Below are 13,855 nucleotides of genomic sequence, written 5' to 3'. Positions count from 1 at the left end.
AGAGGGTCACTCATCAGAACCTCATTGCCTCCCACTAATTCATTTTCTTTTTTGTAATTTGTTTTTTTTTTTTTTAATAAGTTGAGAAGCACCAGCATATAAAATATAAGAAAGAACCTGAAGCACATTCGTAGCATATCTTTGAGCTGCAGCATCTTGTTCAGCAAATCTCCGAGCATCTTCTGTTACTCTCTGTTCTTGTTCCACCCGCATCAAAACCTATTTTAATTAGTAGCATTAGTTTGCAAAAAAATATATATATGCCAGGTGTCATCAGAAAAACCAAGCAAAGGACAATATCATAAGAGGATAAGAACATAAACTTCTCCAAATGGCAAAATGAGACCTGAAGCATGGCCTGTTCTTGTTCCTGCTTGTCTGCAAGGGCTTGCCGCAGCTCGGCTACCTCTTGTTCCAACTGCTCAACCTGCATGGCAAAAACAGATCTCTGCATATCTTAAGAGAGATAAATGACTTGCAGCCTTGGAGTAGAGACAAAAGAGTGCCACAGGAACAAAACATGCAAGAGAGAACCAAGCATTGCAGAATCAATTGCTTCATCACACAGACAACTTAAGTATTTTTTTTTTTAGTTGCATTAGTGGTGCGATCTCCATAAATATCATTCCAAGATCATAATGGTGACATAAGATACTAGGTTGCATCAGAAAATCAAGTTCGTGGGGGTTCTCGATACTATTTAATACGCTTAGTGTTCAGTGGCAGAACAGAAAATGGAACCTGCATAAGAAGCCCTTACATTTTCCCACTTTTTGCACCCCAAATCACAAGAGAGACAGAAACATGAAGGCCATTCTTACCTAAACTGTGATTTCCATGAACCGAATCATGTCTGCCTGATAGGAATTGCTGATCTGGTTGGCACCTGTGTGGATGTGCTCTAGATCAAAATTCCCAGGGAACTCCGTCCAATTATTTTGAATTTTTTCTGGTTAAATGTGGACCGTTGCTTCAACCATTCTTTGTGCAGGTCACTGATCGGATGTTTACCACAGTTTCGTCCCTTTGATTGTTGAAAAATGGCCTTTCCACATGGTTGCCCACCAGAACCATTATGATCACCCAACAAAACGGCCATGTGTACCATGAGGGTACCATATAGAACGTTAGGTCATGATCTGTGGTGCAACCAAGTTATCGATTCAATGAAATCTCGATGTCCAAATTGCAAAGAAATTAAAAACAAAATATGCACGAGAACAATGGAGTCGAAAGGGAGAGAACTTTTGACATCAACCTTTCCTCCTACAAAAGTTAAAAGAAAAAAAACCACACTTAGAAAATATTCGAATCTACCTACTCCCAAACCACTACCCCCCTTTATAGATCCTAAACAAATCCTTGATTGAAATTTCTAAGAGAATCAATCACAATTTCTTGCACCATAATCTAATCTTTCTTCATATGGCAAAAGTCTAAGGAAAGGCAAACATGGAAGGCAAACAAATCTCTACTCTAGCCCAAATCTTCAATCTAGCTCATCACATCTTTAAATCAGACCCCCATATGTCCCAAAAATAGTTAATTATAATCTCCAAATCTGTAAATAATCAGCCCCCCAATCAGCACACATTGAGCCTACGATGGGCTATGGGCCTACGTTATTGGTGGGTCCTACAATAGCCCTAGATGGGCCGTGGACCTACATCAATTCCCCCCGGGTTGGAAAGAACTCGACTCCGACAAGTTAAACGCTTCATACAAAGTAGTAGAGGTCAGGGTCCAATCTTTTCAATTTGTCACTCGTGATCCATGTGCATTCAGAACAAGGCTTGTTCTTCCATTTCACCAAGTATTGCCTGTATTGGCCCTAGGGCTATACATCAAGCCAAGTCAAGTCGAGGTGGGGCAAGCTTGGCTTGACTCGTCCGTGCTCTCCTTGAGCTCAAGCTCGGCCTCGAGCTTATCATTGGAGTTTGGCTTGTTTGCCAAACTTTTCGAGTCGAACTCAAGGTGTTCCAAAACGGTAATGGTGGTCGTAACGGCCACCACCGTTACTGTTATGATACGGGCCATAACGGCCGTTACGACCCCCGTATCAACCATTTTTTATTTTTGAAAAAACTGTCACTGGACAGTTATGAGGCCGTTAAGGTCCGTTTTTCTGTAACGGCAGTTACGGCCGTTTCGACCTCGTAACGCGTAACGGTTATGACCATGACCATTACGTAACAGCCATTACGTAACCGATTTTGAATACCCTGGTCAAGCTCGAGGCAAGATAGTGGATCGAGTCGAGGCAAGCTTACCTCGAGTTGAGTTAAGCCTGCTCTTAACCCAACCCAACCCAACCCGCACCCGACCCAACTGACTCAACTCGCACCCAACCCAATCCCCAAATCAAATATTCAATTAATAATAATAATAATAATAATAATAATATAATATTAGATAGAGCCACAGAGGTACCTTGTTGTTGGTGCTGAGAGAGAGAGAGAGCGCTTGAGTGAGTGGCCGAGTGCAAGTCGTATGACTGAGACGAGTCGAACAGATGCTGAGTCGAGCTCAAGTGAGTGGGGAGAGGAGGAGAGAGAGGGACTGTGTTGCTTGGGTGCGCGCGCGAGAGAGAGAGGGGGGGGGGGGGGGGAGCTCGGGCGTGGCGGGTTGGGTAAGGAAGGGAAACGGTAAGAAAGGACGGACGGGTAAGGTAGGGTTTAAGTTTTAACTTTTTTTAAAATATTATATATATATATAATATTCGAGTCGAGTCGAGTTAAGTCAAGCTCCACTATACTCGAGCTCGGCTCGTTTTCAAAACGAGTTGAGTCATATGAAACTTGGTTCACCTCGAGTTGTCGTACAAGTCGAATCAAGCCAAGCTAGATCAAGCCAAGCTGACCGAGCTTTTCAAGCTAGCTTGGCTCATGTACAACCCTAATTGGCCCCGTCGAGTGTTAACAGTCTTTGTTCGCAACACTTGCTCAACTTCTTCATTCTTTTCTTTGGGAGTTGTTTATCCATATCGATAATGACTTCATTTTGCACGTCATATGCCTCACCATGGTACTTGAATAAGTCCTCCACATTAAAAGTTGGTGACATCTAAATCATCTGACAACTCGATTTCATAGGCATTGTTACCCAACCTTGACTCGGCATGGATGAATCTTCTTAGACTTGAGCTTATTATAAGTTACCCTCGGAAACCTTTCTTTGATAAGATGGTCCATAACTAAGCCACATTCGTTATATATGTTCTCACGCTGATGTTCATTCACAGCTTATTGGTACCTAGTATTGTTGTCTTCAATCTTCTTTTTTATTTGAACTTGCTAGTCTTGAACATGCCTGGTGAAAGCATCAACATCTTCGCTCACTTTATCTTGTACCAGTAATGTTACTAAGTCAAGTACATGATGTGGACTTCTCCCATTTACGATCTGAAATGGAGATTTTCTGGTATGACAATTCACTAAGTTGTTGTAGGCAAACTCGGCTTTAGATAAAGCCAGGTCCCACTGGGATACGTTGTTACCTACGATACTCCTCAAGAGGTTACTAAGGCTCCTGTGTTGACTACCTTGGTTTGGCCGTCTGTTTGGGGGTGATAAGTGCTAGAGAATTGAAGCTTAGTCCCCAATCACTTCCATAAAGTGCGCCAGAAATGGCCCACAAACTTCAAATCATGATACGAAGTTATTGTCTTTGGTACCCCATGAAGTTGCACAATTTCTTTGAAAAATATGTTGGCGAAATGCATAATGTCCATTGTCCTTTTGCATAAAATGAAGTGCGCCATCTTTGAAAAACGGTCTACCACAACAAAAATCGAATCTGCTCCCCTAGTCTTAGGAAGACCCAGAATGAAGTCCATAGAAATACCCACCCAAGGTGCAACTGGAATGGGAAGCGGCGTATAAAGACTGGTATTTTGCACATGACCTTTGGAAACTTGACATCGGCAACATCATGCTACAAACTATTCAATGTCACGCCACATATGGGGCCAGTAGTATTTTTCCTCAACCACGGCCAATGTTTTATCCCTTCCTAAGTGTCCACTCAATCCTCCTAAGTATAGCTCAGATAGCATCTTTTCTCACATCAATCCTTCGAGAATGCATAGGCGAGAACTCTTGAATAGATATCCATCATGAGATGAATTCACACTTTAGATCTCGACTATCCACAAATCTGTCAAGTACTTGGCCAAAAAATTGGTCATCTTTGTACTGTTCTTTTAATGCCTCGAATGACCTCCACGGTCAGAGTTCCTAACAGAACCACTCTCCTACTCAAAGCATCTGATGCTTTGTTCTAGCTTCCAGCTTCATGATGCAAAAGGAATGTATATTCTTGTAGGAAAGTCGTCCATTTCACGTGACGAGCACTCAACTTCTTTTGGGAGTTGAGATATCTCAACGCCTCATGGTCCGAGTATAGAATGAACTCCCGATGAATCAAGTAATATCTCCAATGCCTTAGTGCTTGGAACACTACATAAAACTCGAGATCATACATGGAGTAGTTCTTCTGTGCATCATCAAGCATCTCACTAACGAAAAAGGTGGGCTTTCCTTCCTGACTCAACACCGCACCAACGCTAACATTTAAAGCGTCCCTTTCCACTTCAAAGACTATTAAAGTCTGGAAGTACACATCTTCTTTATTATGGCATCAAGGCTTCAATCCGCCACTTTAGTCCATTCGAACTTGACTCTTTACATACAATTGGTGACAGGTGCGAAGATGATGTTAAAATTCCAGATAAATCTCAGATAAAATGTTGCCAAGACATGGAAAGAATGAACCTTCGAAAGGGTTTGTGGGGTGGGCTACTCCGCAATAGCCTTGATTTTCTCTTGATCAACTTTAATCCCTTCTACAAACACAATATACCCCAAAAACATAACACTATTGACTATTGAGAAGGAAGGAGCACTTAAGTAAACAAATAGTGACTCCCTCCGTAGTACATCAAATATTTGTTGTAAATGATCAAGATGAACAGATGCATTGGGACTAAAAAGAAGAATATCATCAAAATATACAACTAAGAACTTTCCCATAAAAGGGTCGAATACCTCTATCATTAGCCTCATGAAAGTGCTTGTCACATTTGAAAGGCCAAATGGCATGACAAACCACTCATACAATCCATCTCGAGTCTTAAATGCGGTCTTCCACTCGTCCCCAGGCTGAATACGTATCTAATGATATCCGCTCCGCGGGTCAATCTTTGAAAAACATTTGCTCCCTTGCAACATGTCTAGCATATCGCCCAAGTCAAGAATAGGAACCCGATACTTAATAGTAATCTGGTTGATTGCACGATTGTCCATGCACATCCTCCAAGATCCTTCTTAGGGGTTAATAATATAGGAACAACACAAGAGGACATGCTTTCCCGAATTAAACCATTTTGTAGTACCTCAATAACCTGTCAATGGAGTTCGGCATGTTCAGCTGGACTCATTCGGTAGTGCACAAGATTCGGTAGACTCGAACCCGACACTAAATCAATGTGGTGTTGAATGTTCCTCATAGGAGGAAGTCCAGCTAGGAGTTCTTCAAGCACCAAGTCTCTATATTCATGGAGAAGCTCTTGTATAGGAGGTAGAACATTTGTTCGCTTCGTATCTTCTTTAGCAAGCAAAACATAGATGATGTCAATCCCCTTGCTTTCCTCTTCAAATTTCTACACACTAAGTATTTTTTAGATTCTTCTTTATTAGATTTGTGTGTTGGAAGATGTTTCATAGGGTGCAATGTGATATTAACACCATCCTTTACAAAGGAATAGGTGTTAGCCTGAGTCATGTGCACCATATCTCAATCCCACAACCATGGTCTCCCTGACAAAATGTGGCATGTATCCATGGGGACCAATACATAACATACATCATTCTTGTACTTAGATCCACTAGAGGAGTTTACAGAAACTTCTACCCCTTTCTTGTACCAACGAATCTGATATGGTCACAGATACTTATGTTCTTCGAGTATTAATTTGTTCACCATTTCTTGTGAGACAATGTTCTCACTGCTCCCTCCGTCTACCCAGATGGTGCTTATCTTCCCACTAGAAGTACAAGTGGTGCGGAAGATATTGTGTCTAAACCATCGCCACTCATCAACTATTCGAGGCATCGATAGCATAGTCCGTTGGATAACCAACGACTCTCCCCTATCACCATACGCATCTGCATCTTTCCCAACAGGCACCTCATCTTCATATGCATGATCTTCATATTATGTCCTCTTCAATTTTGCTTTGCATACGGTTGGGAGTGTCTTCAACATATTCTCCTTAACTAAATTTACTTTAACTGTGGACAGATGTTCAGGACAATGAAAGGAACGATGTCTTGGTTACCCACACTTAAAGCACATAAAATGAGTGTTGCTTTATCCCATCTTGGATGCATTAGCCTTTACCCATAACCACCTCCCCCCCGGGTTGGGACTTGGCTTTATTATTGGAAGTTGGCCCATTGTCCCTCAGCCTATAAGAAGTCTTGTGGTTGCCTTACGTGAAAAGTTAGCATGTTGCCCTGTCATCGATGACGACCCTTGTGGGCCACTAAATCGTCTCCCAAGTCCCCAATTAATTATCTCCTCAGCTTTCAACAAAAGTGTATATGCATCAGACATTTTAAAAACATCTTTGAAAGCCAATTCATTTAAGATATCTGGGTTTAAGACGATTAAGATATCTTGAAATATTTTGGTCTTCATACTCACGAAACCCTGCTCGTGATGTCAAGGTATGGAACTCCTCAGTGTATTCGTTTACTGATTTGCTCCCTTGACGTAGATTGTGATATCTTTAATAGCGGTCACAAGCACAAGTCACGGGTAAGAACTTCCCTTTTAAATTTTTCATCTTTTCCCAAGAATTTATTTTCTCCTTACCTTGGCGGATTCGTTTGGCTTGGAGATCATCCCACCGCTAACACGTGACCAAAAAACTTCACAGCTACTAGCTTCACCTTCCAATTATCTGTGACTCCCTTATACTCAAATACTTTTTCTACCTTACTTAGCCAATCGATGAAGTCATCAACATACAACTAGCCATGGAATTCTGGAATTTTTACCTTAATTACAGGCTCTCTATCGTGTTCCAACTATCGAAGGATCTAATCATTGGTGTCTTCATGAACTAGGGCTACCCATAGTTGGTTAGGACCTTGGTGGGCACCTTCCCTTACATGTCCACATACTCCAAATTAGATCTCCGAATTCCTTCTACACTGGACCTCCCCCACTTGATTAGTAAGGTTGCCTACCACATGCGTGGGTTAATCCACTCGCTTTGCAAGTGTGCGGATCAATTAGGTTACTTACACAATCTCTTCCTATGTCACCTCCTTTGAAGCCATTAGAGGATGATGTAGAGTTGAAAAAATTCCCCAAAGGCGACCTACTCTAATACCAAAATGGTGCAACCCGGTTATCGAGTCAATGAGATCTCGATATCTAAATTACAAAGATATATATATATATATATATATATATATATATATATATATATATATATATATATATATATATATATATATATATATAAGAACAATGGAGTAGAGGGGGAGATAAGTTTTATTGATATTAATCTTTCCTCTTACAAAAGTTAAAGAAAAAAAAACACACTTAAAAAATATTCGAATCTACCAACTCTTACACAACTATTCCCCCTTTATAGATCCTAAATAAATCTTTGAATGAAATCTCTAAGAGAATCAATCACAATTTACTGCACCATAATCTTTCTTCATATGGCAAAAGTCTAAAAAACCGCAAACATAAAAAGCAATCAAATCTCTAAATCTATCCCATATCTTCAATCTAGCCAATCACATCTTTAAATCAGCCCCCATATCTCCCAAAAATAGTAAATTATAATCTCCAAATTTGTAAATAATCAGCCCAAAAATAAGAACATATTAAGCCTACAGTGAGCTATGGGCCTACGTTATTGGCAGGTCCTACAATGGGCCGTGGGCCTACATCAATCTGCAACATATTAATATACTTGTACTCGTTAAATTCTTAAATCCTTACAATCCTTGGTGTGGGTTTTTATTCTTGATAGCCTAGTTGCCTGTTTCACATTTGAATAAAGAGGAGTACGTGAATCTTTTGATTTAGAATTTCTCACTTGATCTTATAGTTCCGTAGGGTTAATGGAATCTGGTTCTAGTCTGATAAACCACATCAATCCCTTGTTAAATAAAATGCACATGGACATTGCATTAGCATGTTGATGCAAATGGTAAAGAAACCCTCCGACATTTGTGTCGTAAAAAAGTGCACTCTAGAGCAATACCATGGATGAAAGAGCATTTAGTTAAACAAAAAGGGGACATTTCCAGGTATCTGAAGGTGCCTGTAGATATACGGTACCAGATTGAATGTGGCCTATTAAACATTACTAGTGGAAAAAAGAATAGATTATTGCAACAGAAAATAATACATACTCCTGTATAAATGAAGAACCAAGTGTAGAGCATGAATTTGGAGTTTGGGGAAAGAGAAAGTTACTAATTGATTTGGACCCAAGTGCAAGAAAGTCACAGGTGGCCAAATAATTTCTTTTCCCCACAAACAACTCCTAAAGCTCAAAGTAGCATCACAAGTGTGTTGGCTGGAAAGAATATCGTTGAGCAAGACAATGTACCAGTTCTATTAAGATAGCGTTGAATGTAGTCAATTTAGAAGATTTTCAGCGGATGCTAGATGCTGTAAATTGAATAGGCCCTCGATATAGGGCACCATCTTGAAAAAGAAAATGTTGTTGTGATTAAGGTTGCTATTGAAATTTTTGGAAGTCAGTGGAAGCAGATGGGATGTACAATAATGGCAGGTGGATGGTTGGATTCTCTCTGGAGCACGTATACCGTTGAATGTAATCATTAATCAATTTAGAATATTTTTGGCAGATGCTCGATGCTGTAGATAGAATAGGCCCTGAGTATGGGGCGCCACCATGTCATGATCTTCGGGGAAAGATTTTGTATAAAGGAAGTGTTGTTGAGATAAAGGATGATAATGAAAATTTAGAACTAAAGTGGAAGCAAATGCGATAGACAGGAATTGCAGATGACGGTCTGATTCCCATCAGAGCACATTGATCAACTTTTAGTTTATTGGACAGCACTTTCAAAATCAATTAATGCAACCAAACATTCAAAAATTACAAAAAATGTTATCAAATGTTTTCAAATATATAGTCGACCATGGTGGTCCTGAAAATGTTCTTCAGTTGTAATGAATAATGTGGCTAATCATACAGGTGCAGGAAGAATGCCAAAGAGCATCATCCAACCATGGTCCTGGATGCATTGTGCAACTCATTGCATCAGTTTGATGCTTGAAGATTTTGCCAAGATGGATGTTGTTAAAAGTTTATCCATAGTCATGGCAGCATGGTCACGTTAATGAGGCAATTTACAGAGTGCCAGGAGTTCATTTATCTGTCCACGTATGTTTTGCAATGAATTTGTTAACGTTGCAAAGTCTTTAGAGGAAGAAGGCTGAGCAATGGCATTTGTCTAGGTAAGTTGGCTTTATAACCAAAAAGGATGAGTTGACTCGATAATAAACTTTTTAAATTAATAGTAGAATGAATATGGAGTTCCATCTTGAGTTTGTCGTTTTGAGGTTTAATGAACCTCTTGCCAAGGTCCCACACATGGTAGATACTGATGAAATTTGAGAAGCCCTCAACGGCCATTAAGTAGTGCCCCAAATTTACAAAAGATAGCAATTCACATTTTGAGTCAAAACTGTACTTCATCAGGTTACGACTACAACTGTACTGTCCTTCAGCATATACATGCAGGAAAGAGAAATAGATTAGAGCATCAAAGGCTTTTTTAATACCTTGGAGGTAGCGCCCCAAATTTACAAAAGATAGCAATTCACATTTTGAGTCAAAACTGTACTTCATCAGGTTACGACTACAACTGTACTGTCCTTCAGCATATACATGCAGGAAAGAGAAATAGATTAGAGCATCAAAGGCTCTCAATGATCCTATACCACACATTAAAATTTATGCTTGAGTAACACATAAAAGTAAAATACTTTTTCTTTAAACTTGTTTTTTGATTGCTTGGAATATGTTCTTTACAATTTATGTTCATGTGTAAATTGATTTATGTTTGTCTAAGATTTATGTTTATGTGTGAATTGATTTAGGATGATTTAAATCTAACTTTTCAAGGAACCTAGAAAAATGAAGTGTTATGATCCAATCTCTTTTGAAAACATGGATTTGATAGAAGAATGGATAGTGGAGAGCGAGGCCCCTGTTTGGCATCAAAGATATTTTTTTTTAAATGGTCGGAGATGGTTCAACCACAGGAAATCCAACTTTTGGATGATTTTTTTAGCAGCCCAAATTTTAGATGATAAGAACAATACAGGTAGAGGAATATTGAGTTACAATTAGGGAATTATAGAATGCATGATCTTACGGGAAATAAAGTTTACCTCTTGGGCAAACAACTCTATGCTAATCATTCCAAGCTACACTAAGGAGAATATGAGAGTTGGTGGTGTTAAATAACATGATTATGGCCTTGACGCTTTTGATGATAGAGCTGCTATCTGATGAGTGATGGTAGATTTGACCATTTAGTTATGATGGATTTTGGAATTGTTTTGATGTTTCATGAATCATGCTCCGGTTGTTTAGACTTCCATCTCTTGCACTCATATTGTTGTGATCGTTATCATTATATAATGTGCCATGAGTCTGGATTTATAAGCGTTTTGAAGAGCACAGATTAATTTTTCTTTTTTGGTAAATAAGGTTAGTTGCATGCTCCATCAAAATAGGTTCTGCTCTTGCTTTGGACTCACGCTCCCACTTACATTTTGAAAGAAAAACCTCCCAGCACCTGCGCACAAATATGTTGCCATTTTGTTTCATGCAAAAACCTCTCAATGTTCAAGTGATGAAAGATCCATATCATATCTGTATTGGCTCGATACATACATGACATGGGGCTGCATCAATCTCGGTTAAAATAAAATAAAAAAGGGCCTTATCAGGCCGTATTGACTGATATGGCCAATATGACCGTAAAGGACTATATTTGAATTTATTTATTTTTTCATTTAGGACTCGTTTGTTTTGCTCATTACCATGGTAATATAAAGGAAAAGAGCAATGATTACAAATTACTTTACCTGTGACAACAGCTTCATTTTACTGCAATAAATGAAATTTTATATTGTTTGGTTTATCCATGGAAAAATAGTAATGATGGCAATTTTATATTACTTCAATGTCAAATCATCGTCAAAATAAGTTAATGTTGCTGTTTGGATGGAGATTTTTATAGTAGTTACATAAAAACATGCAATGATTACAAAGTATTTTACTTGTCTACTGAATACATCTATGTTTCACTGACCATTCCTGTGTTTGGTTTGGCATTGGTAAAACAGGAACGATTACAAGATTTTTTGAAAGATAACGGCACTTCATTAATACGCAAAGAAAAAACAGAAATAAAAACACTATAATGATTACATGAGTACCATACGTTACTAGGTAAATGGGCAAAGCAAACAAGACCTTAAATCATGGGGGAAGCATAAAAAGTCATTTCAGAGTAGATCTAGGCCTTTTTTAAATTTTTTGACAATTGGATAAATTGCATTAAAAAAGGCCAAAAAAACATAAATTCAAATATACAAAAATATATAGCTGACCCAAAGAGCTCAACCCTCGAAAGGGGAGAGAAAAAAACAGAAACGGAACCTACGCTTCCGCCCACTCCATATTTTGAATAATGGACTTAAAGACCTGCACTACTCCACACATTTTGTTTTTGAAGCATCGTTCATTTCGTTCCCGCCATAAAGCCCAAAGGATCGCTAACAGGCCTAATCTCCACACCCTTTTTCCCAATTTCTCTGACCCCCCACCATGCCAAGCAATGAGGAATTCCTCTATTGTGTTTGGGAACACCCATAGAACTCCAAATAACTGAATAAACAAAACACAAACCTCCCTGGCAAATGCACAATGGAGGAACAAATGATCCACATATTCCGCATTTTTTAGACACATTAAGCAAACATTTGGAAGGAACATCTTCCTATTTTGAGGATCATAAAAAATTACTTGAGTGAGATTCAAAGAATTGGATTTTGAAGTTCACATAATCCCAATAGCCTTGAGGTTGTCTCAATCTCCTACATGCAAAATCTAAGGGGCTAGTTTCTATGGAGATTCCCCATCGCTCTAACTCCACGAGGTAAAGTCAACGTGGCGTAAACTGAAGATTGGGGGGAGTACAGAGAGAAATTCCCTTGGTATTCCGAAAGTGTAACCTAGGCAACAAAAAGGAGCCCGATACTTCAACTAGAGTGACCAGTTGGTTCACCAAACCCCAACCTAACGTCATACGTTTTGTAGGACTAAAGGGATCCAATGCCCTTATACCAAATCCTCCTGAAATTGTGTTATCGGAGCCAAGCCATGAATGGCCGTAATGGACACCAGCGTTTTAAATAGCATGTAGCGTATAGCATGGCGTTTGGTCCTCTATAGCGTAAGCTACACAATCCTTAATATTTTTTTAATTAAAATAATAGAAAATATGATAAAATTTACAAAATGCATGATTTCTACGAGTTCTTGACTATGAATCCGGATCATCAACCACTTGATTTCATGCTCTTTGCCTTTAGACATCTCTAAGCGTGATCTCTTTTTTTTCTTGCATTGAAACATCACAAATTCATGATATAGACCACAATTTGGATGGTCCGGATTGATTTAAGTGCTCTATTCACGATATGGACCACAATTTGGATGGTCCAGATTAGTTTAATGTAGTGCCACGTATCATAGGTATAAGTCATCATCATTTTAAAATAGGATTTAAACTAACATAGAAAAAACACTTAAAATGAGATTTCAGGTAGCTTACACTATCTACACCACACAGTACGCTACACTACACGTAGCGTCACATGCACTATAGCTTACGCTACATACCCTGTAGCTTATGCTACCAGGGAGTTACGCTATTTGCGTACGCTACGCTACAGCGCTATTGAAAACACTGGTGGACACCTACCACTTTTCACCCGTTAGAGAGGAACGGATCTCCATATGGTCTTTATTGGCTTAGAGAAAGCATGCAATAGGGTCCCTAAAGAGTTAATTTGGTGGCCATTGGGAAAGAAAGCAGTCTCATATATTGATATAATTAAGGATATGTATAAGGAAGCAACAGTGGAGAGATGAGTGTTTCAAATTACTATAAGTTTACACCAAGGATCAACACTGAGCCCATATCCTTTTGCATTGGTTCTGGACAACCTGACAAGGCATTTACAAGAAGAGGTTCAGATGACATAATTTTGATTGACAAGAAGGGAGAGGGGGAGGGGATAAGCACAAAGCCAGAAGTTTGGAGGGATGCTTTAGAATCTAAAGGTTTTAAAATTAGTTAGACTAAAAAGAAGTATATGAAATGCAATTTTAGTAATAATACGAGTGGAAACGAGGAACTAGTTAAGATTGCCAATAAGAAGTACCTTGAAATGACCATTTTCAATATCTTGTTTCGATATTTCATGAGAGGGAAGAGATTAAGAACAAGGTTGCTCAAAGAACTATAGTCGGGTGGATGATGTGGAGATGTGCCTTTAGAAGTATATGTGATTATAGCAAACCTATCGAACTTGAGGAAATATCTTACAGGATGGTTATACACAAGCCATGCTTTATGGGATAGAATGTTTGGGCAATTAATGAAGAACCTGTTCATAGGATGAGCATGGCTTAAATGAGGATGCAAAGATGAATGAGTGGCAAGGTGAAGGATAGAATTAGAAATGAATACATTCGAGCGAACTTAGGAGA

At 39.0% G+C, this 13,855-nt stretch overlaps 1 protein-coding gene across 2 annotated transcripts in view; it reads right to left on the bottom strand.

The window, feature by feature from the left end:
* The window catches only part of LOC131253138 (uncharacterized), a 44,362-nt gene that overhangs the window by 10,838 nt on the left and 19,669 nt on the right, over positions 1-13,855 (bottom strand). For both annotated transcript variants that reach the window (XM_058253973.1, XM_058253974.1), the window contains 2 exons: positions 347-427; positions 118-219 (listed from right to left, as the gene is read on the bottom strand). In XM_058253973.1, coding sequence (XP_058109956.1) covers positions 118-219; positions 347-427 — 183 coding nt within the window. The remainder of the gene's footprint in view (positions 1-117; positions 220-346; positions 428-13,855) is intronic.

The sequence above is a fragment of the Magnolia sinica genome, chromosome 8 (genome assembly GCF_029962835.1).
Source record: "Magnolia sinica isolate HGM2019 chromosome 8, MsV1, whole genome shotgun sequence".
Classification (NCBI taxonomy): Eukaryota; Viridiplantae; Streptophyta; class Magnoliopsida; order Magnoliales; family Magnoliaceae; genus Magnolia; species Magnolia sinica.
The sequence above is the reverse complement of the archived record's forward strand: the minus strand, read 5'-3'. Positions and strand labels throughout refer to the sequence as shown.